The sequence below is a fragment of the Saccostrea echinata genome, unplaced genomic scaffold (assembly GCF_033153115.1).
Source record: "Saccostrea echinata isolate AGI-Se365-2 ecotype Australia unplaced genomic scaffold, CSIRO_AGI_Sech_v1 ptg000030l, whole genome shotgun sequence".
In the NCBI taxonomy this organism is placed as follows: Eukaryota; Metazoa; Mollusca; class Bivalvia; order Ostreida; family Ostreidae; genus Saccostrea; species Saccostrea echinata.
The window spans coordinates 24492852-24520739 of record NW_026889779.1 but is presented as its reverse complement, the minus strand read 5'-3'; the positions used below and the strand labels follow the sequence as shown (position 1 = coordinate 24520739).

The window sequence follows — 27888 nt, the reverse complement described above, 5'->3', positions numbered from 1 at the left end:
AATGTACAATCATTATATTTTTACAATAATTTAATAGGGAAGTTGTTTTTAAATGAATTGAGCCAAAAATATACTTTTTGGTATTCCTAGAGTATTGAAAATGCATATAATCCATCTAGCAAATGATAATCAGGAATTTGGATTCAACTTTGCATTCTACATGTATATTTCATTATAAGATTTTCAGCATATACACATATTTTACATGAAACATTCATGTACCATTCCAACAATTTTCCGTCACATATTTGAAAATAAAACAGGTCATAGCTACTACTGTAGTATTCAAAATGAGACAAAGAAGGTAAGGTCACTGAAACTGATAGGTCTCAATTAAATCCACCATTCAACTGCCTTCATCATACAGAATACAATTTATCAACTTCAAATAATGAAGATCATTCACTTGTCACAGAAGATAGTGTGTCATGTTGCAGGAATGGGTAACTTTGTATATTTGAGAATCATGTTCTTTTTATAGCAGTCCAAACTACACAAAGGAATTCCTGTCTTGGAACAAGAATACCTCTTCAGGTTTTTACATCCATTGACTCCACACACTGCAGGTGGCTTGGGAGGCCTACAAAGAAAATCATAGTCTAAATATCAGCAAATATCAGTCATACGGAAAGTCCTAAAGATTATAAATAAAAATCAAAGTACTGAAACAGTACTGAAAGACAGGGTCAAATCAATAAAGTTCATGATGATTTTATAAACTTCATAACTATTGTAGATTTTTATATGGTTTTTATATTTACTCAAAAAAATTAGAAACTTAAAATAAAATAAAAAAATAATAAACATTGTAACAAAATATTAGATTCACTCTGTATTAGATTTATTGATAGTCTGCATATCATGAACAGACTATCCTCCCGCTTTCACTAAATCTGAGGTGATAAAAGAATTAGAAAGACTGCATGAACAATATGTTATGGTTCCAGCGGACAAGACTTGTAACAATATCATCTTTGTTTGTAAGGCTCATTATTATCACTGTATTTTAGAACTTGGTTTTAATTCTATGTCTGGAAATCCAACTTATACTCACAGCTCACTTTCTAAAGATGAAATTCTTCAAAATCACTTTTCAGTGTTCAATACTTTTAACATTCTAGTCAACAAAGGTGAGTTCTATCTACCCTACCTATAGTGGATTCATAAAAATTCTTACAAACAGAGATACATTGCTAGGTCCAGCAAACTGCTTCTTCAATAATCAAAGGCCTGAAGGGCCTGAGAGTCGACTCGATCGAATTAATTGAGCTTTGTCATACAACTGGACATTATACCTCATATTCAGTTTATATTGCATCTAAAGAGATTGAATATCAGGTCTCCATGTTCAGTTTAAAAAATTAAGGACTTCAATGCCATCTCACATGAGATTTTATTTATTTATTCAAAGTCTAAGTTTGTTAATACACAATTAAGTTTACATAATGTGACAAAAATTTCAACATTTTGAATCAGGATCCAAATACATCTGTTTAAATTTGAAAGGGTCTCAATTTTCCCCACACCTCCAAAAGTAAAAAGTTAATGGTCTATCTCCCACCTTTTCAAGTCAACTGAATTCTTAAAAAGACTTCACTTAAGTATTTTTTAATTATAATTATCATAAATCTGACCAGATCTTAGTGTTCCACTAAGAAACAAAAAACTACAATAAAGTGAAAACTTAAAAAAAGAAACAAGGGGAAAAGGAAAAATCATGTTAAAAAGCGAGAAAAAATAACAGTGAAAAAAATCAAACATTTAAACGTAAGCTAGCTACAAACACTAAGAAACAAGGGAACCTCCAGTAATGGAAAACAAACATTAGATATCAATGGGAAAATTTTTCAAGATCCGACTAACTATATACGTGTATTCACACAATTTTAAGTTAATCTAAGCATTATGATTATGTTTATATTAAGTAACTTATATTCAGATATTTGAAAAGAACTAGAAATATGTCCATAGGACATGAATGCCCCATCGAGGATATATTAGTAATGCAACATTTTAACACAAATTGAGAAAAGTGAGGTCAAGGTCAAAGGAAAGGTCAAGGTAAAAAAAAATATTGATGCAGTTGAATAGCTTACATCAGTATGTATCAGCATATGAAGTTTGACACTAATTTAAGAAAAGTGAGGTCAAGGTAAGGTCAAAGGAAAGGTCAAGGTCAAAAATTGTTGACGCAGTTGAAAAGGTTACATCAGTATGTATTAGCATATGAAGTTTGATAAAAATATTATGAATGGTTTCCTTAAAACTGAGCTAAACACTAATTTAAGAAAAGTGAGGTCAAGGTCAAAAGAAAAGTCAAAGTCAAAATTGATGCAGTTGAATAGCTCTCATCAGTATGTATCAGCATATGAAGTTTGACACTAATTTAAGAAAAGTGAGGTCAAGGTCAAAGGAAAGGTCAAGGTCAAAAAAAGTTGATGCAGTTGAATAGCTCTCAACAGTATGTATCAGCATATGAAGTTTGATAGCACTATCTTGAATGGTATCTTTAAAACTGAGCTTAAAACTTATTTAAGAAAAGTGAGGTCAAGGTCAAAGGAAAGGTCAAGATAAAAAATATTAATGCAGTTGAATAGCTTACATCAGTATGTATCACCATATGAAGTTTGTTAAAAATATCTTAAATGGTTTCATTTAAACTGAGCTAAACACTAATTTAAGAAAAGTGAGGTCAAGGTCAAAGGAAAGGTCACCGTCAAAAAATATTGATGCAGTTGAATAGCTCTCATCAGTATGTATCAGCATATGAAGTTTGATAGCACTATCTTGAATGGTATCTTTAAAACTGAGCTAAAAACTTATTTAAGAAAAGTGAGGTCAAGGTCAAAGGAAAGGTCAAGATAAAAAATATTGATGCAGTTGAATAGCTTACATCAGTATGTATCACCATGAGAAGTTTGTTAAAAATATCTTAAATGGTTTCATTAAAACTGAGCTAAACACTAATTTAAGAAAAGTGAGGTCAAGGTCAAAGGAAAGGTCACCGTCAAAAAATATTGATGCAGTTGAATAGCTCTCATCAGTATGTATCAGCATATGAAGTTTGATAGCACTATCTTGAATGGTATCTTTAAAACTGAGCTAAAAACTTATTTAAGAAAAGTGAGGTCAAGGTCAAAGGAAAGGTCAAGGTAAAAAATATTGATGCAGTTGAATAGCTTACATCAGTATGTATCACCATATGAAGTTTGTTAAAAATATCTTAAATGGTTTCATTAAAACTGAGCTAAACACTAATTTAAGAAAAGTGAGGTCAAGGTCAAAAGAAAGGTCAAGGTCAAAAAATGCTGATGCAGTTGCATAGCTCTCATCAATATCTATCAGCATATGAAGTTTGATAAAAATATCTTGGATAGTTTCTTTGAAACTGAGCTTTGAACAGAGCTAAACACAAAGTGTGATGGAGGGACAGACGGAAGGACAGAAGGATGGAAGACGGACATGACAAACACTATATGCCCCAGCCATATTCATGGCAGGGCATAAAAAACACACACTTAAATTTATCGAAATTTGTTTTACATATCAATGAACTACATGCATATAAAAATGCATACTATTAAATGCATAATGCATAAACCAAGACTCGAGTACCTGTAAATAACGTCACCATGATTATGTTACAAAATTCTACATTGTTGGCCTATTTATCATTAGGTAGATGGTTCACACTGCAAACCTGGATTCTGAAAATAATTTTTTCAATCACACTAGCTGCAGTAAATGAAACCAGCAGGTGTGTGTTAGGGAGTAATGTAGGTCAATGATAAATAAACTTCAGATGGGAAGATTAGATCCGCCTAACATGCTTGCACAAATATTCATACACAGTAACTGTACATTGAATGGATATTTAATTGAATTTTTCTTTAAAAAGCATTAAGACATAAATAATGTTACAATATGAAAATTTATACTGTTTATACCTACTAAGTTTATGCAATCACTCAAACAAAAGCATTTTTGGCTAGAACTATCATATTTGGCATATGAATCACCTTGATGAATGAGTGATGATTTTAACAGCTGTGATAGCAAGGATTAGCTCGCTCCGTGAGCCAACTCAAAAATGGAAGTTGGAAATTTTTATGCCCCACCATGAATATGGCCGTGGCATATAGTGTTTGTCATGTCCATCTTCCGTCCTTCTGTCCTTCCGTCCTTCGTCTGTCCTTCCGTCACACTTTGCGTTTAGCTCTGTTCAAAGCCCAGTTTCAAAGAAACTATCCAAGATATTTTTATCAAACTTCATATGCTGATAGATATTGATGAGAGCTATGCAACTGCATCAACATTTTTTGACCTTGAACTTTCCTTTGACCTTGACCTCACTTTTCTTAAATTAGTGTTTAGCTCAGTTTTAAAGATACCATTCAAGATAGTGTAATCAAACTTCATATGTTGATACATACTGATGAAAGCTATTCAACTGCATTAACTTTTTTTTTTACCTTGACCTTTCCTTTGACCTTGACCTCACTTTTCTTAAATTAGTGTTTACCTCAGTTTTAAAAATACCATTCAAGATAGTGTAATCAAACTTCATATGTTAATACATACTGATGTAAGCTATTCAAATGCATCAACATTTTTTGACCTTGACCTTTCCTTTGACCTTGACCTCACTTTTCTTAAATTAATGTTTAGCTCAGTTTTAATGAAACCATTCAAGATATTTTTAACAAACTTCATATGCTGATACATACTGATGAGAGCTATTCAACTGCATCAACATTTTTGACCTTGACTTTTCCTTTGACCTCACTTTTCTTAAATTAGTGTCAAACTTCATATGCTGATACATACTGATGAGAGCTATTCAACTGCATCAATATTTTTGACCTTGACCTTTTCTTTGACTTGACCTCACTTTTCTTAAATTAGTGTTTAGCTCAGTTTTAATGAAACCATCTATACTTATAAATTAATAAATTTTGCCAATAAACTCCAAAAACGCCCGCACCAGGGTTCATACTTACTCCTCTAATATTACACTAGATATGAGTTGATGTCCGTAAACTATATTTTGATTTTACTCCCATAGTAATTATCATTAATTTAATTAAAAGTCTACTTTCATTTTCGATAAACAGCCGTGAAATAGTAAAAAAGAGAGTATGGTGGTGGTTCCGGTTGGCGGATCTAAGATACTGGCAATTTTTGATGTAACTAACAACAAGTAATCGTTTAATTATTTGATAAAACGTCATGAATGAATTATTTAATCAAAACTTGATTTAAGTGCTACAGAAGAAATAAGTTGTGATAACTGATTAAAAAACAAAATGTGCAAATCATTTTCGTCAGTCCCTGATCATACTTTTGTCGGAAATTTCTAGAACGTCAGATGGCATCGAACCCGATGTTAAAAGGAAAAACGAGGAGATAATCACTATATGAATATACTTTGATGTGAATGGGCATGGAAATAATGGTAAACAATTGCAATTGATAACACAAAAGTTGTAAATATATTTATATATTGAAAGACTATTAGTAATATAAGTTTGTGCTAATACATATACCAGTAAAAATGAGCACCATGGCAACAAACCCGAGTACAATTTTTATATAGTAATATTTTTCACAAATGAGGTTAAATTTTGTTCTTTATTAATTATATTTCAGTGGGTTTTTCTGCATACAGTATTTTGTATTAAATATTAGACCATCCCTAAGGTGTGATAAAATAATTTTCATCCCCCCCCCCCCCCCTTACAGAAAAAAAATGTACTGACAAATTCAGTAATATATGCACATTCACTTCTTTTATAGAGTCAAAGCACCCAAAGTACAATATGTAGAAAAAAATACAAAAGTTTATCAATATAAAGTTGTTAACATGTAAAGAAAAAACAGCAATTAATGAAATTGATATTTTCAAGTTTAAAAAAAATATAAAAAGGGGGGGGGGGGGCGTATATCTACTTAAAACTGCTCCTAAGCTAACTGCGGGATTTTGAACAGAGTGGTATTTCTACCTGCTGTAAGCCTGTAATTAATTGTCAGTAGAAACTTTAAAATATATTTTTTGAATTATTTCGTTAGCATTGGTAAAAATTCAATTCCCCGCGCTTGCGCGGGATTTCATCTAGTTCATAATATTTTTATCAAACTTCATATATTAATACATACTGTTGTAACCTTTTCAACTGCGTCAACAATTTTTTACCTTGACCTTTCCTTTGACTTTTTGACCTCACTTTTCTTAAATTAGTGTCAAACTTCATATGCTGATACATACTGATGTAAGCTATTCCACTGCATCAATAATTCAATATCTTTTCACCTTGACTTTTCCTTTGACCTTGACTTCACTTTTCTCAATTTGTGTTAAAATGTTGCATTACTAATAAACCCTTGGCGGGACATTCATGTCCTATGGACATATTTCTAGTTGTATCTTGTAACTGGTCATCAACAAAATTACTTTGTTAAAAATCACTCTGCTCTACACACAAGTACTCTGAAGCTGATATTAATAGGATGCTGGAGTTCCTCTTTGACAATATTTATGAAGTCTTCAGGACCAGGTCTTCAAACAAATTGCTGGAATTTGAATGGGCACTAATTGTGCTCCTTTATTAGCCGTCCTGTTTTACATTCTTATGAAGCAGAGTTTATTCAAAATCTTCTACAAGAGGAAAACACTTGCTGTGGCCTTCAACTCGACATTTAGATATATCTATGATGTATTATCAATAAACAATAGTTACTTCCAGTAGTGTTGTTTATAGATTTTTTTTTTGAGATCCATCACTGTTCGTTATCTTCACTTTTTGTCATTTCATGAAAGGACTACTTACAGGAACATTGACAGAGAAAGCCAATAGGTATCTTTTTGGAAATGTTGACAGAAATCTTACTTTTAACTTACTCTATAGTGGAAAATTTTAGCAGAGTGCTACTTATGGCTTATTTTATCAGTTTGATGGTAGCCCACTAAAATTTTAATTGTTAACTTTGCATCCTTGCATACATGTGTACTGAACACATAAAAATAACTTTGATTAGTCTGTAATAAAACATTAATCTTTCATATGGTATTGGTTTTTATGAAAACTCTTGCGTAAATCGGTATTCAAATGTATATTAAACATACTGAACCATCATCTAGAAGGTGAGCTTCCTCTTGTTTGCATTGTCTTGAACTCTGTATATGCCAAAAAAAAGTTCCACCAAATTTCACACCCGCTAAAGAAATTCACTATTCAATATGGAAATACTGATAGAGAATAAGAGATCTTACTTTTTATTTACCCTGCAGAAACACCAACAGGGATATTAAAGAAATATTGATAGAGATTTTTAGAGCTTAAACGAATGTTCGAATATTTGGGAATGAATAGTAAATGGCGAATATTCGAATGGAAATTTAGCATTCAAATATTCGGTAACATGATTTATACTTCAATGTTTACTTTGTTGATTAAATTATATTGGTACTTAAACGATAAAAACTTATAGTATTAATAAGGATTTAGCACTACTTTATTTTTTCGATGCTCCATCATCCTCACAATGTCAAGGTTTTGTGATTTCGGAACTCCACACAAACCCAGGGTTTGTGTGGAGTTCCGAAATCACAAAACCTTGACATTGTGAAGATGATGCTCCACTTGAGCTTTTGACTACCCTCGGGATTTTATTAGTGTTAGAAAGTACCGTAAATATGATTAGAAAAATTTAAACAAAGAATGCACATAATTTCTCTCAGTGTAAATCCTTTTGAATATATGCTCATGATATTTTATTTTCATATTGAGTGTAATTCATGCCTATACCAATTTCATCCCTGATTGTTTGCATGGCCCCGCCATTTCATTTCTTTTAAAAAGAAATATTCCTAAAAACTAATTACTGACTTAATTTTTTGAAACAAGTTTATTTACAGATTGACCTCTTAAAATGTTACAAGCATGTTCAGTAATGCATAATGTGAATACCAGATAACGCACGTGGACTTTTGCACTTCGACTTTTTCTACAGTATATGTCATTCTTACTATCAAACTGACTTTTCTGTAATTTCCATGCATAGATTTTTATAAATTTTAGCATGTAAAAACAGTTTCCTATTTCAGTTTGTAAATTTACACATTTTTCTGACCAACCTAACCTTGCGTGATAAAAAAAGTCTTTACTGCTTGGGCTGACTAAATAGGGCAAAATCAGCATCACCGAAAAAATATCGTCTCTTCCATTTCCTTTGAGCAGAAGCTTTAACAATGGGCAGATTAATGTCAATTAACTATATTGTTATCAATTCTATTTTTATATACGTATACAATTTTTCTTTGGTCTGCAAATGGTATAGGTATTATAATATTTTAGAAAAATATACTTAAAATATAACATCGACGAATATTTGAATACGAATCGAATAGTAGTCCCGAATATTTGAATATTGATTTATGGATTTGGTTTCAGCTCTAGAGATTTTACTCTTAATATATCCAGCAAGAATATGCAATAGGGATATTACAGGAAAATTGAGACCTTACTGACACATTTATGGAGATTTCATTCTTCTGTCTACCAAAAACCTGACGGAAAACTTTAACTCACTCTGCTTTCTGAGGGAGAAATGGGAACTGTATTCCCACAGGAACACTTATGGAGATCTCAGATCTGTTGTTGATGTAGCGGACCCTGGGAATATTGCTTCTCCTTGAACCTTTGACCTTCAATAACAAAAAAATTTTTGTTGAGTTTAATATTAAATTTTCACTTCATAATCCTATTTGATATATGTATTTAAATATGATGCTTTAGGTTGTCATTGACTGATTTTTTTTTCACTTACATTGTAAGTACAAATAACAATCACAAATTTCATCAGATTTTCCTCTTTAGTTTTTCTGTGGCTGACAGTACTTTGTACTTATTTAAATATTTTTTCAATATACCGGTATATGAAAAGAAAATAACATAACCTACTCTTGAATTTCCTTAACTGCATACTTGTATACAAGAGATCAATGACTTTAACAGTCAGATTTGAAAAACTGGAAGCCCTTAATAACATATATAAAGGGCAAAAACAAATTTGAATTTATATAATTAAGAATTTTTTTTCTGCTGCCTGCAAAGATCACCAAGCTGTCACAATTTACTCGATTAAAACAGTAAGAGTAGGGATTATACATTTTGCAGATGCATTGCTTGGCTTAATGTTTTTGTGAAATACCTGACTTTATACCTAGGACCCTTGAACTTGGCCTTTGACCTACATTTTAAAATCATTTCATTATGTCATTTTTTATCTACACCATCTATTTGAGGTAGGACTATAATTTTAACACTTTTTCTGCTTTTCAAAAGACCAATACACAGATGCCAGATGCAAAACAAGCAAGCCTTGTTAATCCATTAATCAAGATCCTTGTTCCAGAACAAATCATCCAGATTAATGAAGTGTACAAATTAAAAGATGTACCTTTTACATGGTAGATATAGTCAAACCTCATTATCTCAAACTCAAAGGGACTGAGAAAATACTTCGAGATAACCGAGGATTCAAGATATCCTGAGTAAAATACTTAAGGAATAAGCAATTGGGACTTCAAAATCACTTCAACATATTCATGGTATTTGAGATATCCTTGTTTGAGATACCAAAATTCAACTGTATATGTAATAAGTATATAAATGTATTGTCTTTAATTACAACAACACAAAATACTTTTCAACAAGAGGCCCAGTGCCTTATAGGTCAACTGAGTATCATGCAACAACTTTGCCACAATTAAATTGGGTTCACATTTTAAACCAGAGGCCATGAAATTCACAATTTCAAAAGAGTAACACTTGCTCATCATAACTTTACATTTAGTAAGCTTACTTAATACCCAGAAAGAGAGCAGAGGATTATCAAAGAATTAATGCATTTTCACTATGGAATCATTAAAGCCCTGCCCTAACACTAGAACCCTGACCCTGGGGCCATAAAATTCACAATTTTGGAAGAGGCACCCTTACATATAACTATACTCTTAGTTCATCGGCTGAATACCCATGAGAAAAGGAGATTTTCAAAGAATTTTTGCATTTTTAATATGTAATCATTAGAGCCCCACCCTAACACCAGAACCCCTGACCCAGGGGCCATGAAATTAACAATTTTGGAAAAGGCACCCTTACTCATCATAACTATGCATTCAGTTTGTTTACTAAATACCCAGGATCAAAGAAGATGTTTAAAGAAATAATGCATTTTCACCATATATTCAACAGAACCCCACCCTAACACAATAAACCCTGACCCTGGGGCCATGAATTTCACAATTTTGGAAGAGACACCCTTACATATCATCACAATGTTCTTAGTTCATCGGCTTAATACCCAGGAGAAAAGGAGATTTTTAAAGAATTTTTACTATGTAATCATTAGAGCCCCACCCTTACACCAGAACCCCTGACCCAGGGGCCATGAAATTAACAATTTTAGAAAAGGCACCCTTACCCACATAACTATGCATTCAGTTTGTTTGATTGATACCCAGGATCAAAGAAGAAGATTTTTTTAAAAAATAATGCATTTTCACCATATATTCAACAGATCCCCACCTTAACACCAGAACCCCTGACCCTGGGGCCATGAATTTCACAATTTTGGAAGAGGCACCCTTACATATTATAACTATACTCTTAGTTCATTGGCTTAATACCAAGGAGAAAAGGAGAAGATTGTCAAAGAATTATTGCATTTTTACTATGTAATCATTAAAGCCTAGCCCTAACACCAGAACCCCTGACCAGGGGCCATGAAATTCACAGTATAGGAAGAGGCATCCTTACTCATCATAACTATGCATTCAGTTTGTTTGCCCTGGATCAGAGAAGATTTTAAAAGAAATAATGCATTTTCACTATATATTCAACAGAGCCCTGCCTTAACACCAGAACCCCTGACCCTGGGGCCATGAAATTCACAATTTTGGAAGAGGCACCTTTCATCATCATAACTATGCATTTATTTTGTTTGCATAATATCCAGGAGCAGAGAAGATGCTTTTTAAAGATATAATGCATTATCACTATATATTCAACAGAACCCTGTCCTAGCACCAGAACCCCTGACCCTGGGGCCATGAATTTCATAATTTAGGTAGAGGACTCAATGCTTATTACATTCATGCCAACAGCTTGCCTGCTTTACGTCCAGGAGTAAAGAAGATTTTTTAAAGATTGCATTAATTCTGATGGTTTTAGCCCCACCCCTCAGGCCCCAGGGGGTAGGGGTCATGAATTGCACACTTTTTACTCCCCTTCACATATAGATGCTATATGTCTAAATTGGTTGAAATTGGTTCAGTGGTTCCAGAGAAGAAGTGAAAATGTTCAAATGTTAATGCAAGACGGACGACTAATGCAGACAGACGAAAACAGATAGCAATAGGTCACATAAGTAAACTCAGGTGACCTAAAAATGTGTAAACACCATTCACAAAATAAAATTACTTGCTTTTATTTTTATGGTGCTAAAATCCATCTAAAATCTCTTGATTAACCATCCACTCGTATATTATTGTTCTTGCGATTTGACGTTAAAGAGTTATTTTGCGATAATAAGTACTCGCAAAAAATAAGGAATCTACAGTAATTAAATTTCTTACAACTACAAGGGGTGATCAAAAACTTCGCGAACTATCTCTACATTTACAAAACCACAATTCAGGTCAGAATGAAATTTGGCACACATATAGACATTAACATGTTCTATAAATAGCAGATGTTATATAATGTTTTGCTCCGTGTTTGTGACGTCACAATGTGAAAATGACGTCAATAAGTAGGTGACTTGTGACGAAAAATGGTTGACTCAGTCATACTCGAGCAACGAAGAGCTGTAAAGTTTCATGTATATCTCGAAAATTTCTTTGCAGTAGAATATGATAATTTGTACAAGGTTTATGAAGACAATAGACTTACCAGAAGTTCAATCATTAATTGGATTTATTGTTTTCGTAAGGGCAAGGAGATGGTTAAAAATGATGTTTGTTCTGTTGCCCAGCGAAGGCAAACCGGTAAAAAGATGTGTCCTTAGTTGAGTAATTTGTTTTGAAAGATCGCCAAGTTACAATTAGAGAAATAGTTGAATATCTGAACAATAATATAATTATCAAATTCCTAAAATATGGTTTGTTTTAGATTTTAAACATATGAGATATAAAAAAAAAAAAGAAGGTGCCAATACTCTTTCCACATTGGATAAACCACGCTCCCAAGACAGAGGACTCGGGTTGTGATGGTCACCATGCTTATTCTGGGAAGGGATATCCTTATCCACCCATCCTATTGCTGAAATTTGGCCATTTCTGACAGATAGCCTGTTCTTGTTATAAAAAATAACTTGCATGGTAAGAAATATAAGACTCGGAAAAATCTCATAGCCTCTGTGAACAGACAGCTTCGGAGCATGTCACGTGACCGCCTGAATCACGTGATTCGCGCATGGGCAGAACAATGGCAAATGTGCATTTAAACAAGAGAGGACTACTACTAATAATAATAATAAAAAATAATGAACACTGAAACCTCATTTTACTTCTTTTAAGGAAGTAATTCAATTAGTTCGGGAACTTTTTGATCACCCCTCGTATAATATGCATTACTGAAAGTAATATTATTAAAACATTATGGACACTATTGTGATTTCCATTACACTGCTGTTTTATTACCATTTTTACTACATATTTCTGTGCAAATAAAATTTAAAATTTGTGGTCATCTACAGTGCTTTAAAAAAAATAAATTAAAAGGACATCCAAAATCTGCATAAGAAGACTGATTTTATGTTGTTTAACTATCCATTTGAGAATTTTTTACTCATAACAATAGCCGTATGCCGGTGAAGGGCTTCAATTTTGGACCTATACTTGGCACTCAGGGCCATTGAGCAGTGAGGGTTCTTTATCGTGCCAACGCCTACCATGACACACGACCTTGGTTTCTAAGGTCTCATCCAAGATACCCGTGACTTTCGCTTCTAGTGCCAGGTGCTTGGCAAAGGAACAGTTACTACCCATGTTTATGTCTTAGGTTTGACGTGGCGTGATGAACGAGAATCAACCTGGGCCTCCCGATCACAAAGCAAGCGCCCTACCACTAGGATACCGTGACCAGTTTGCACAAAGAAGAAAATGAACAAGAAGAAGATGCACATGTATGTGCATAAATTTGATACATTTTTTATAATGTAGTTTTTTAAACATTTTTTCTTAGACTTCCCTATACATGTACATACCAGATTTTTAATTTAACTGAAATCTCATCTGTGGTCCTATCCTAGGGGACATGGTTTGAACAGCTTTTAATTTTCATTACATGTACTGTATGCTGACTGTAAACATATTCATTTTAGCAGTAATCATAATTTGGCATCTTTTGTGCCATGCCTCATTGCCTAATTCATGTTCATGCTAATTGTAAATATATTATCAAAAAAACATCTATAGTTTTTGAGAATTAAGTGCACTAAATTATGAATATGCTAATCAATGAAAGAGAAAAAATTGCACTAAATTTTGAGTGAATAATTTTTTCATGTTTACAGTACATTTGTATAAAGGGAAGCTTCCACATAAGATTTCTTAATTCTAACTATGTTCTTTAGGAGATTTTTTTTAATGACACTATCTTTTCTTAAATCTTCTATCAATGAAGAGGGGCATGGCCATGAAGAAATTTTTATTTTCTTCACAAAGAGATTCAGTGTGGCAACTTGGGATGATACTGGCCCAAGAGTAATAGTAAATTGAAAAAGTAAAAATGTTATTGTTGACAGATTACTCACACTAGGTGAAAATGGATAGCAGTAAGTCACTTAATTATCTTAGGTTACCAAAATATACTAGATGAAAATACTTGTGTATAAGGTGGAATTAGCATTTCATACCTTTGGACCCTTGGACTTTGTCTCTTGCTTTTTAAGAAGTCTATCCAAAGTTTGTTTCTGTAAAGGAAACATTTCTATTGAATACGTGAATAACTTGAATTATTTCTTCCAATTAATGCATGGCACATGTTTTAAGACAATATGCTTAAATCAATACTGTAAACCAACTTTTATTCTCGTGCGAGAAATATTCACGACTTTCGCGACCTACTTTAGCTCATGAATATTAATCACCGGGAACCATTTATTTTGCTTTGTATTTGTAGAGAATGTTTCCTCAATCGTGAAAATTAATTGTCGCGGATTGATTTCAAACTGACAAATTGCTGATAAAAGTTGATGCAAATAATAGTTGGTTAACAGTATGCTTAAATCTTAATTACCACTTTCTATGTCACTCTAGAAATTTAAATGGATAATACAGCAAGATAATTCTGCTATTGCAGACAAAATTCACATAACCTGCAAACGCGGGTTATGTATTTTTTCTGCAACAGCTGCAACATTAATTCCCATACTAACAACCAAAGAAAGCATTCTTTTGTTTAAATATATGTTTGACCGTGGAGAGAGATATTGGACCTGTCAGAAAGATAATGGACCACTTATGTCACACTTTGGATGGGATCAGCTAAATCTCATAGGCATTCATTGGTGTTTGACAATAATGAATTTAACTGCACTGGTGGTAAAAGGAAATTTACATCAAGGAAGCCAGCACAAGATACATGTATGCCAATAAATAAATAAATAAATAAATAAATAAAAAAGTATAACAAAACATTCATTGACTGTGTTCTTGGGCCAAATGAGTTATGTTTTCTGTACAACAGGTTAAAATTGCGGTCGGAAAAGGTCGCGATTTGTTCAACTTGCAGCAAATTCGCAGAAAGGAAAAAAAATTATACAAAAGCTTTTTGCAGCACTGCAAGTATTTTCCTTGCGTATTGTGTCGATTCTGAACCCGATTAATTAGAACAAAACACTGTACTGATCCCAATTAGAAGACAAAATGTTGTACGATTTACAATGTTACGCATTCAGATAAATTTTCTTCTTTCTTTCTCTTGTTTTCTTTCTTATTTTTTTTTTATTAAATATTTTTGAAATACATCTGAGTCTATACTCGAATAATTTATTCAAGTGATTTCAAGTCGTATCAAAAACATTCATATAAAAAAAGAAGCCCTTTGGCAGGTGTTCGTTCATGAATAGGTAGGTTTTGAGTAGAGTACAGAGTAGTATTTACTGCAGTATATTTAAATCCCTCTGAATCTAAATAAGTTGTCTGTACCGATAGTAAAATGTTGAACCGTTAATAAAATTGAATCAATGTGCAACAGTGTTGTCTTTACTGTGTAAATGCCTTGATATCAGATAATAAGACTAAGTGATACGCACGGGTGAAATCTAACAATACATGTTTTATAGATAATTACATCGCACCTCTACTGGGTGGCAGAATTAAATGTTAGTTATAGATGTTTATTTGTCAATTAAGCTTTAAAAAAACCCAACAATTATGTGTTACGTGTAGTGATTGATCAATTGCATAATTAGGAAGACAGTCTTCATCTCCGCTATATTAATTACTGCTTTTTATGTTTGCAAGGAAACACAAATAGATTTAACAAATTTAATCACAGATATCGGTAATATTTCAATTTATCCATATCAATTTTTGAAGAATTATTCACTGTTTGTTGAATTCACGGAATTTTTATTTCCGTGAATTTAGCAAATTTTAAATTTTAACTCCGCGAGTTAATTTCCTGCTGTACAGTATTCCTCGACCCAGTCAACAAATGTATAATGTCTCCTTGCTTTCATGAAAGTGGGAGACAAAGAAAATTCCACAATAATAATACTTACAAAAGTGTATGCTTTAAATTATATTGTGTTAATATTCTAAAATGAATTTATACTGTAACAGTGATTTATAAGTCTGCACATGAGTTTTTACTTTGTCTTTCTCTCGTTTCTCTTGTGCCTGTTGTCGCCGTTTTTTGGCCCTCTGTTGTCGTTTTTCCACCTGTTCTTCTGTTAGTTCCACTGTCTTATATCCTACATGAACAGAAGAACTTGTTAAGAATATGTAGTACTAGAAGATTGACTAGTGTTCATACTTCTGCCCCAAAAGTGAGTTTACCTGTCCCTAAAAAAAATGTTTTGTCTCTTCCTCCTGCTACAAACATATCTTCTATAACATCAAAATTTTGTGATGTGAGAAAATTCCCCATCATAAATTATGTCAAATTTATAAATAAGTATTTTCTTATGATGCTTAAAGTATAGCACTGCTGGAAAGACTGTACAGTTAGAGATATATAATATTCTGACCTGATGGCAGTTGTAGAAGTTCAGCTTGTTGTCCATGAATTAAGGCTCTCTGTTCAATAAAATAAATAGAATATTATTGGAACAAGTATAAATTGTACATGCAATCACTAACCATGCATAGATTTATGTCCTGTAACAGCCTTATAAAAGCATATTCATACTTCCAAATAAATGCATGTGTACAGTTCAATCTGATATCAGATAAATCGCAGTCAGAATATCACAGCCAAGCTAAATCAGAACAAGATATTGGTATAAAAGCAGTGGATTAATCTTAATCATCTGGGATTATTGAAAAAACAAAACATTACCAAACACCAAGTCTGCTGTACGTCTAGTAAGAGAAATTAAATGGTCAAAGGACAAATTGATATTTTGTCAAAAAGATGCTTTGCATTATCATTGCTTGTAAAGCAGTCATCAGTTCATACCATCATTAGTTCATTACCTGTCCAGAAGTCAACAGTTTGTATGTATCAATAATCATCATTTTCTGTTATTAGTTAGGGTCATTCATACTTTTGATCCTCATTACGAGTTTGGCAGTTTGGCCAATATATATTTTCTAGTGGTCGTCAATCTGAGATTAATAAATACCCACTAGGGCACGCTGGCCAGCATGCATCTGTTAAGATGTTCTTAGTTTTAGACATCTTTACATTGGTCAATATAGAAAGTCAAGACCTGCCCACCATTAGTTATATTTTACTGTTAACAGACTTCAATTTCTATCATCATTATCTTCATAAGATCATCATTTGATCATTAACTGTCTAGCTGACTCAATTTTAGATCATTACATTTCTAACAGTCATCAATTTTAGATCATTAGATTTCTAACAGTCATCAATTTGGATCATTACATTTCTAGCAGTCATCAGTTTGGATCATTACATTTTTAGCAGTCATCAGTGTAGGGATCATAACCTGTTTAGCAGTCATCAGCTTAGGATCTTTGCTCCTTTTTAACATCCCTGAGTCATTATTACCTGTCTGGCAGTCATCAGCTTAGGATCTTAGCTCTTTTTAACATCCCTGAGTCATTATTACCTGTCTAGCAGTCATCAGCTTAGGATCTTTACTCCTTTTTAACATCCCTGAGTCATTATTACCTGTCTGGCAGTCATCAGCTTAGGATCTTAGCTCTTTTTAACATCCCTGAGTCATTATTACCTGTCTAGCAGTCATCAGCTTAGGATCTTTACTCCTTTTTAACATCCCTGAGTCATTATTACCTGTCTGGCAGTCATCAGCTTAGGATCTTTACTCCTTTTTAACATCCCTGAGTCATTATTACCTGTCTGGCAGTCATCAGCTTAGGATCTTTGCTCCTTTTTAACATCCCTGAGTCATTATTACCTGTCTGGCAGTCATCAGTTTAGGATCTTAGCTCCTTTTTAACATCCCTGAGTCATTATTACCTGTCTAGCAGTCATCAGCTTAGGACCTTAGCTCTTTTTAACATCCCTGAGTCATTATTACCTGTCTGGCAGTCATCAGCTTAGGATCTTTGCTCCTTTTTAACATCCCTGAGTCATTATTACCTGTCTGGCAGTCATCAGCTTAGGATCTTAGCTCCTTTTTAACATCCCCGAGTCATTATTACCTGTCTAGCAGTCATCAGCTTAGGATCTTTACTCCTTTTTAACATCCCTGAGTCATTATTACCTGTCTGGCAGTCATCAGCTTAGGATCTTTGCTCCTTTTTAACATCCCTGAGTCATTATTACCTGTCTGGCAGTCATCAGCTTAGGATCTTAGCTCTTTTTAACATCCCTGAGTCATTATTACCTGTCTAGCAGTCATCAGCTTAGGATCTTTACTCCTTTTTAACATCCCTGAGTCATCATTACCTGTCTTGCAGTCATCAGTTTAGGATCTTTACTCCTTTTTAACATCCCTGAGTCGTCTAGTGTCCCCTTCTCCAGAGCATCCAGCCACTCTTTTTCCTCGTCTGACGTATCATCACCCTTTTTCTTTGTTGGGAAAGAGGGCTCATCACCTTCTGAAAAAGTCCATTCATAATTCTTGCATTTGCCAGAATTTCCTTTATATTACTAAATGTATGAAACTTGCATTTTATGTTACTATAGTTTGACCCCCCTCCCCCCCCCCCAAAAAAAAACTTTTTCTTATATAGTTATCCTTACATACTCTTTTTTTGTTTAGATAAATTTACATACACTAGGGAAAATCAGAATGTTATGAAAAGTCCAATACATGTCTAAATACATGTACATGCTAGGTTTAAATATAATATTTAATATTCTGGACCCAATGAAATAAATCTAGAGCAATAAATATTAAATTTCTGTAACTTTTATATCTGTAGTCCACTTACCACCCCAAGTATCATCTGTGACATCAATAATTGGGGAATCATCCCCACTGTTTTCTGTCTTCTCCACTGATGGCAAGCTTACAAGTAATTTAATACAAATTTAAGAAACAAAGCACGGCATCAGCTTTCTAAGTATGGTTACTAGTTAATAATTGTCTTCTCCATTAGAATTTACTCATTCTATCATTGATACATGCATCTATTATCTACAAACTTTATATGAATGAGGAACGTACCATGGTAGTTCCTCTTTATGAAGGTGTTCACTCATAAAGACAGGGAAATAAATTTTATCAGTACAAATTCTATCCAAAAAATATGAAAGGACAGAATAAAAGACTACTAACTTCTTTGTTCCCATTGTCTGTCCACCAATCTTCAGCTTAAGTTTGATTTTAGGACCACTGCTGGCCCCTCCTTCAGGAATGACTGCATAATCTTCACTTAGGTCCTTCTTCTTTTTGTGCTTTTTCTTGTGTTTTTTATGCTTCTTATGTCCAACAGCTGAGGAATCTGTATAATTTAAAGTGTAAATCATAAGACTGTTCAGAAACCTCATCAGATTTTTCCTTTATTCCTATGTAAAACTTTGATCCTCCATTGTGGCTCCATCCTACCCTTGGGGGCCATGATTTGAATAAACTTGAATCCACTCTACGAGGGTTGTCCGTAAAGTTCGTGGACAAGCTAAAATTTAAATAAAAGTTGCGTCATAGATATTTATCATTAGTATATTTATAATTCTTTACTATGTGTGAATTACAAAATGAAAAATTTTATTCAATTTTAAGTGTATAATTACAATTATGACGTCATTATTAGACTTGGGATGGTGACCCGGAGCACAACAAAGTTTTAATTAAAAAGTTATTTATCACCTTATACATTTCATTTGTTTTTTGTAAAATTCTGCGGAAATTTGGATGGCTTTTACATTATAAGGTTGACAAAAGTTATAACGTCAAACCTTTAAAATTTGAAAGTTCAAAGTTTCAAAATGGCAGAGAAATTGAGGTCAGAGTTTGTTCAGACAGGATCGTCACTGTTCCGAAAAAGGGACATTTTCGGAAAAGTTGGAGCAGAGAGTAGTGATAAAATTTTGTGTAGACATCGGAAAAACACCGACAGAAACCCATAAATTCCTTAAACAGTCGGGAAATCATGGTAAAGTAATCTATTTTTAGTGTTTAAGTGGCACATAAGATTTTCGGACGGAAGAGACAGTTTACTGGATGACATGCGTGAAGGAAGACCATTTTTCCGTGATTGTAGTGCTGTAAAAAATGAAGTTTGTAACGTGACTTTGCCGTATTTCCGTACACACAGTCGTTTTACGAGGACAGAGGTTTGATGATTTGCAGGATCTGAGACAGGAACTGCTAAATATTATAATTTCACATATGAAATTAAACCAGAACAGTTTGTGCACATTTTTGATGACTGGTTGAAGCGACATAAGAAATATGTTGAGTTTAACAGTGACTACGTTAAGAAAACTTAAATGTATTTAGCTTTTCACGTTGATTAACGTCAAGGATTTTTGTTTGAGTGCTCCGGGTATGAGTGTGTATTCTTTTTTGTATCTGATAGAATGTAACTATTTGTGCTTTGTTTGTGATGAAAACTTGCATATTAATCAACTGAAACATGAATTTAATGAAAATAATAGTTTCCTATATTTTATCAATGTTGGTCAGTAATTATCAATGTTGTCCAAGAACTTTACCGACAACCCTCGTATATAATTAAGTCTCACATAAGTTTCAACTTTTTTGGCCTGCTGGTTCTTGAGAAGAAAATTTAAAAGAGATGGCATCATATTTTCACCAATTCTTAATTATTTCCCATTGAAAGGATCAAAGATAGAATTATAGTATTTATTTATACACACATAAAACCCCTCAAATTCAAAACTTGAAAGAGACATCAGTCTGCAGACATGTAGCATGTTTTAATATTCATATAATATGAAAATCTTCAATGAAAGGCTAGTGACCCCCTTCCCCCCAACTTTCTGTCACATATGGTCAAATCTCTCCAGTTAAGGTATCAAACAAAATTTACCACGGCACCCGATGAAATAAGATGTTTGAGTTTGAACACCTCCCACTTTTTGAGTATTCAGAGTATTCTTGAAAATTAGGTCAAAGGTCAAGGTCAAATGGACTGTAAAACTGGTAATTCTCAGAATGTCTAATGACAAGCAGTGCAAAAACCTTACCTCTCAAAGGTAAGTTCATCGGTACTACGAACTATTTTGAAAAGTTGGTTATAGATCAAGTTTAAAGGTTGCAAGGTCTATAACTACTGCACCAAGTACCTTAATACATGAGAAAAATATATCCCTACCTCTTACATGGGGATGGACATACTTTCAGATCTACTTGCCAATTTTGGTTGACCAAAATGATAAGGATGTGCGATTTTATCCGTATACCAGTATATCATGAATTTTATTGCGCAATACGTATCGTGATACGGAGACTAAAATACCGGTATTAAGGAAGCTCTAAACACTGATGAATTTTAAAAATGTTTTTGGTCTTTGAGAAAATTTTATCAAATAATGGTGTACATAATGAATTTTTTTATTTCAACATAGCGTACCTGCCATATTTCTCCAGGAAAATTGTTCAAAGACAATGAAGTATTAGTGAACAGCAATCACTGTTGTTTACTTACATTGGGAATGAACATGCAAACAATGATTTCAATTACTTTATTTAAGGAATGAATTTAATATCTACCCAATTTATACGGTATCAAGTTGGTTGGGGCAGTTTACGCTTTATAAATCGCGAAGCGGTTTATAAAAAAGCGTAAACTGTTCCAACCCACTTTATACCGTATAAATTGTGCAGCTTTTAATTTCGTTCCTTATAATTTAATTTTCATTCATTTTGTGTAAGAAAAAAGATGATTGCCCTTAAAAATGACTTCAAATTGTACAAAATTTAAATGTTACAGTAACATCAGGTGGATTGATACGTTTTTGATGAAAGTCATTGTGATATAGGCAATCCAATATATATGATATAAAGTAAATTTTTTATCCAATCAAATGGCACGTTACAATCAGAATTAAATTATTTTAGTATAACATAATGCTAAGAATATGTTAATCTTTCTAAATTGTGTCATGAACTGTAGAGTTTCATTTATTCCATTTTACATCAAAGGCAGATCACTCTAACTGCATAAAACTACCATGGAATTTGAACCCTTTACTGAGCAGTGTTTAGAGCTTCCTTAAGTGTGTAACTTTAAATTCTGGAAATTATTATTTTTTTTGTTCAAATTCTTGAATTACAATTACAGTAATAGTAAAAAATGTTGTAAAACAGTAAAACAACGGCATCCTAGCATTAGAACATGCTTTTAAATTATTTGTATATAAATAAAAATGAAAAAAGGGAAGTTATGTTTTCACACTATATTTGTTAGAAAATCAAAGAAATTCATTTAAAACCCTAGTAAAAATTACGCGTAAAAATATTATGATAGTATCGTGATATTTTGGGAAATAATCGTGATATATCGCGATACAAAATTTTTGGTGATACCCATCTCTACAAAATGAAGAAGGAAAAAAGTCATTTCAGTATTTTTACATGTATCAGTCCGGTATCTCGAACACAGATATCTCGAATACCATGGATATGTTGAAGTGATTTTGAAGTCCCAAGTGCTTATTTCTTAATAAGTATTTTACCCTGGATATCTCAAATTCTCAGAAATCTCGAAGTATTTTCTTAGTCCCAACAAGTTTGAGTTAATGAGATTTGACTGTATTTCAATAATTGGAGCACTGAAAGATGGTTACTATTTGCTCATCATTTTTAAAAGAATTAGTTCGAAACAATGTCATTTATCACATTTTTATTTACATACAGTCAAATCTCATTATCTGAAACTCAAAGGGACTGAGAACAAACTAGAGATATCCAAGAATTTGAGATATTGAGGTTAAAATACATAGGGAAAGAGTACACAGATCTTTCATCTCACTTCTACATATGTATGGTATTCTAGATATCAATATTTAAGATACTGAAGTTCAACTTTAGAAGCCTTTGGTTCATTTTAAATTTGTTTCTCCCAAAATACTTTAAAAAGAGATGACAGTAAAGCCTTTCAAAACAGAAATATCCTGATCAAGATAAGTTAGCTTTAACAGGTTGGGAACAATTCCCCTGTAGAGAGATCATCTCGCTACAGCGCGATTATCCCTCTATAGCGGTATAATAAACATTACCATAAACAGGTGTTTTGTTGTTTTGATTACAAAATAATCAAAAATCTCGTGCTTTTTAAAAATCCGGGAGAACGCTGCATTGAAGCTTGAATTTCCTACATAAAACTGATAACCTGGGCTAGAAATTTAAGACAATCACTGCTGCATGTGAGAATAGGAGGCGAAAATCAAGTGTAAATCGTGCATTTTTTTGCAACGGTTTTAAAATTTACAGTTATATATGTTTATGAAGCAATATAAAATATGAATAGATATCCAAATTATATTCGTTAAGGTTTTAGCTTTCCCTTCGTGCACAGAAGGTAATAATTACGTTCTCCAGAAACCCATGACCATTGCTTAAATATTTGATCTTTGGTGGACTACAAGAAGTATAGAAGCGCAGCAGGGTTGTAACATTTGTTCAAAAGTCATGATTAAAAAAAACAACTATCAATGACATACATACAAGCTGGATACCCCATTAAATAATTAAATATAATTGAAAACAAATCAATTTAAAAAAGTTTAAATTAAGTCTAACCGATATTGACATAGTACAAAATGTTGATATACATGTATAGTAACTCTTGGACTTGCAGTAAGCGTGATATTCTCGACGCATAATAACCGTCAAATGGTGATCTAGATTTTCATTGGTTGTCTTAGCTCATCAATATTCATAGGAACATAGTCAAGCATAACTGATAAACGGCACAAAACAGTTTAGTATGAATTATTTTTTTATAACACAGAGAAAACAAAAATGCGAAATTGTTGAGTGATCACTGCTTTCCACGTGTTGTGTTAGTTTGAAGATGTATAGGCCCTAAGTGTTCGTACATGTACTTCAATGACAAATTCTTAAAGTTTTTTTCCGGTGGCAATGAACAGTTCCACGTTTGAGGACACTTACGCGGGAATCATGTTGGGATCCTGCATAACAAATGTAAATTTTAATAGTGCATCAGATACTTTCCAATACAGAGATTGCATAGGAGAACCCTGGCCTGTAGATTTTTTTTTTCAAAAAGGAGGGGGGGGGGCTTCCAAAAAATTTGACCAAAATAATAAATAAAAAGTGCCCAAGGGAATAAATGCTTTTAAAGGTACGCATTTATTTAGAAAGAAGATTTACTAACACTATGTGAAATACTTCGTAATTAACAATTTATTATTCCTACAATGAAAATTATTATATTTTTATTGAGTTAACAAGGGGGGCCGTCACGTATAAGCGATGATTTGCAGGTTATATGGCTTCCTGTAAGTCGAGTCATACTTGAAGGTCACCCATAAGACTATTTAAATTAAATTGGCTGTGAATTGAAAATGGTTAATGTTGATAGCTTTTACCATGCATCTGTTTTTGAACTTCGGTATAAATCTAAAGAAATCTAGTCACATAACCTACCTACTGTATTTGTTCCTTGCAATTGTTGCCCCCCCCCCTCCCCTCGCCGCCGAAAATTTGTGATTTTTTCAAAATAACATGTACAGTTATATTTTGAGAGCAATACAATAGTATGGTCTAATGTTTTTTTTTCTTTTTTTTTTAAATTGAGTTATTAATGTAGGACGAGAAAGTGAAAATTACACTGATGGGTTTTTTTTTCATTCACGGGTAAAATATACAAAAGAATAAATATATAGAAGATCCTGCAAACATTGACGAGTGTAACAATGAGGTCATGAAATGAAACTCTTGCTCCCACATGTGTATAATGATTAAGTACATTTGTTGCAATGGGAAAGTCCAATATCTGTCCGATAAAAAGATAAATTAGGAGGTCACAATTTAAAAGTATTATTACATTTTATTTAGTGGTATGAGGAGTTGCTGATAAGAGATGGGTACCCCAAATCGTAATGGACGGACGGACAGCTTTATAGACAGACTAACTGACGGACACCTGATCACTATATATCCCCCGCTTTTCAAACGGGGTTATTAAAAAATAAGGCGAAAGATATACGTACATCTGCAATAAGCAAGTTTACTCGTACTGATATTTATCACTTGTGGTCCTCCGTAGAAAGTCTATACAATTGTGCAAGATCTTATTCAAATTTCCAAGGTATGCAGCAGTAGAGGCAATATTTTAAAGCAAATATATTGAGATGAGACAATAAATATTTAACAAATGGGTTGACATGCTTCCGGATTTTCCTTTTACGGTAGTTAACACGTTTACAGATGGAATCGGAATATAAATCTCGGGTTTCCGAGATATATTTTCTCCCGCTAGAGAGGGATGATCGCGCTGTAGCGAGATGATCTCTCTACAGGGGAATTGTTCCCAACCTGTTTAAGCCAGGTCCAGTACAATCAGTACATTTAGCTACGTAGCTAAAATTACCTACCGTAGCTGGACATCTAGGTATTAGCAATCTAAAGCAGAGATAGCTTTAACATTGCTGCATTTGAACACTTTTAAGGAAAATATGTATTTCCATTGTATGAGTAACTGTACACCACCTTGTGTGCGATGAGGCATGGATAAGTATGATTACTTCACATTGTGCTCATGTTAACCAAAACTGGTTTTCTTTGTTATTTCACTCAAGAGGTAACTGTTAGGTCACAAATTAACTGTTGTATATAGCCCCAAAACTTTTAGAACTTTGATTGCAATTGCAATTGCGCAGAAAAAGACACATCACCAAGAGTGATTTTTTCATGAGATGTTTTCAGATGAGTTCAAAGTTGAAAATAATCACTGCATCAAACAGGTCCAGCACAATCTCTTGATTAACCTATATAGCTTGAAATAGCTATATAGCTTTATTAAGCTATTCAAAATAGCTTGATAAAGCTATTTATATGCAGTTTTTAACAAAAATGTTATTTGTGCAAAATAGACAAAAAGTCGCAAGTAATTGACTATTCATATATGTACTATGGGCTATCAAAACAACAACCAAAATCAAAGATAGTTCCAACATTGCAGCATTTGAATACTTTTAAGCAAAAGATGAATTTCCATTGTTTGGTTACAGTACACTACCTTGTGTGTGTTGAGGCATGGATAAGTAAGATTGCTTCTCATTGTACTGAATTATTACGAATCAATTATCTTGTTGACCATAATTGACCTCCTTTATAATTTCATTCAAGATCTAACTGTATCAATTGCTTTATATAGCCCCAAAACTTTTAGAACTTTGAGTACAGGGTTCGAATTAACGTTAGTCTCAGACTAATACATTTTCATTCGGACTAATAAAATATGTGGCTAATTAGTCCGAACGGACCAATAAAAATTTCTGAAAAACAATATGAATAAATTACCGATGTCCGATTCTCTACAACTTTTACTGGAAAACCCTGCGTGTATTTTTAGATTTCTAGCTTTTGGCGGGTAGTTACGTCAATTCAGCGCTTAAGAACCCTCTCTACACTGCACAGTAAAGAGTTCTGATCCTATGGTATTTTTCTGCAGTAAGAGTGATCTGCCCTTAGATCTAAATTCCATTAAATTGAAATTTACAGTATATTACTCAATTTGTAACAGTTCAAGCATTCAAAACATTTTAAATAGCCAAGATAAGTTAATTGAACACTTTTTTCGCATGTATTTTATCCACGGAAGTAAACAATAGTGATTTCTGTTCATTGATACTTGATTGTCTTTGAACATTTTTCCTGGAAATAATTGCCACGTACCATATATTGAAAATTAAATTGATAGGCTCAATATTTACAACTTTATTCAATATAATTTTCTCAATGTCCAAAAAACATTTTGCAATGGAGTATAGAGGGTCCTTAATTTTTCCAACTGATCGATATGAAGTATAAAGTTTTAGCGATCATGATTTAGTATGACACTTTTAAGAAAGATGTTGGACGTTTTGGATGTAATGTAAAGACAAAAAAAAAACAAAAACAAAAAAACGAGATAGGGAAAACGATCGTACTTGCTGATTGCGAAATTTCAATGAATCTGTGGAATAATATATTTCATGTAAATACTTTGTTTATTTCAAAAAATAATACGTATATAAATTGTCACGTTTAATTAATGTTAAAAACATTGATGTTTCCTTTTTTTTTGACGGACTAATAAAATTGCGTGTGGACTAGTAAAAGTAATGAAGCACTAGTCTGGCTGGACTAAAGCCTAAAAAAGTTAGTGTCGAACCCTGGAGTACAAAGTCTCTTAAGGAAACACAATTTGATGAGTGATTTTTACATGCATTATTTTCAGAAGAGTTCAAGGTTGAATATTATCATTGCACCAAGGTGCGACTTGTTGTGCATGCTGAGAAGATAATACATTTGAGAAAAAAATGTGATAAAATAGCTAAATCAAGCTATTCTGAATAGCTTAATAAAGCTATATAGCTAAATCAAGCTATAGAGCTAAATCGAGAGATTGTGCCGGACCTGTCAAAGTGCAATTTTCTGCACTTTCTGGGGAAAATGCTAATTTAAGAAATAGGTTTGATTTAATAGCTAAATAAAGCTACTTCAGGTAGGTAAATAAAGCTATGTAGGTAATTCAAGCTACGTAGCTAAATCTAGTGATTGTACCAGACCTGTTAAGCATAATTGGTCTATTTTATAATACAAGAAAGGAAATAAACTAAATGTACTTCACACTACATGTATATAATTTTCACAATCATGTTAGACAGGTAGATGCTAATGTAGAAGGCTAACTGGACTGAGGATATTGGTCTGGGTAGCTCTATGAAAACATTAACAGCTCGAATGTTCTCTGTCACTATATTTGAAAGGATATAAATAAAGAAAGGTTCAATCATATTTATCTTTTACTTTTCTTCATGTTTTTGGTAAAGACCTTTCTGAGGATAGAGTTATATTTTACCTGAGAATATGTCTTCCTCCGTTCCTGATTCTTTTCGTTTTCCCATTCCTCGCTCTTCGAGTACCTACCGGAAGTTTTCACATGAAGAGTTAACTCGTACAGTTGTACATGAGAAATGGCATATCGGACATGGGAGTTTCGCGCTAACCTTTGAACATAAACAAGAAACCTGATGCCTTTTTACATCCCTATCAAGGATCCATTAAAAGGTAGATAAC

General features: G+C 33.0%; 2 protein-coding genes across 2 annotated transcripts in view; one reads left to right on the top strand and one right to left on the bottom strand.

Annotated features, from left to right (window-relative positions):
- Positions 1–148: 148 nt before the first annotated feature.
- Positions 149–27747, bottom strand: LOC133197578 (INO80 complex subunit B-like). The gene is made up of 9 exons (XM_061333681.1): positions 27671–27747; positions 18949–19114; positions 18602–18678; positions 18114–18265; positions 16261–16309; positions 15884–15984; positions 13921–13977; positions 8589–8704; positions 149–580 (listed from the first exon to the last, which is right to left on the bottom strand). The coding sequence occupies exons 1-9, from the start codon at positions 27714–27716 to the stop codon at positions 427–429; spliced, it is 918 nt and encodes a 305-aa protein (XP_061189665.1). The 5' UTR covers positions 27717–27747; the 3' UTR covers positions 149–426.
- Positions 17134–27888, top strand: part of LOC133197576 (3 beta-hydroxysteroid dehydrogenase/Delta 5-->4-isomerase type 2-like) — a 132808-nt gene continuing 122053 nt past the window's right edge. The window contains exon 1 of the mRNA XM_061333680.1: positions 17134–17140. The gene's annotated coding sequence lies outside the window, so the exon portion shown is untranslated. The remainder of the gene's footprint in view (positions 17141–27888) is intronic.

Bases quoted from the DNA above. Each gene is read 5' to 3' on its own strand.
- LOC133197578 (XM_061333681.1), bottom strand. From the start codon at position 27,716: ATGGGAAAACGAAAAGAATCAGGAACGGAGGAAGACATATTCTCAG. The intron at 18,679-18,948 runs GTTAGTAGTCTT...ATTACTTGTAAG, and splicing joins CAGACAATGGGAACAAAGAA to CTTGCCATCAGTGGAGAAGA. The intron at 18,266-18,601 runs GTAAGTGGACTA...GGACTTTTTCAG, and splicing joins CACAGATGATACTTGGGGTG to AAGGTGATGAGCCCTCTTTC.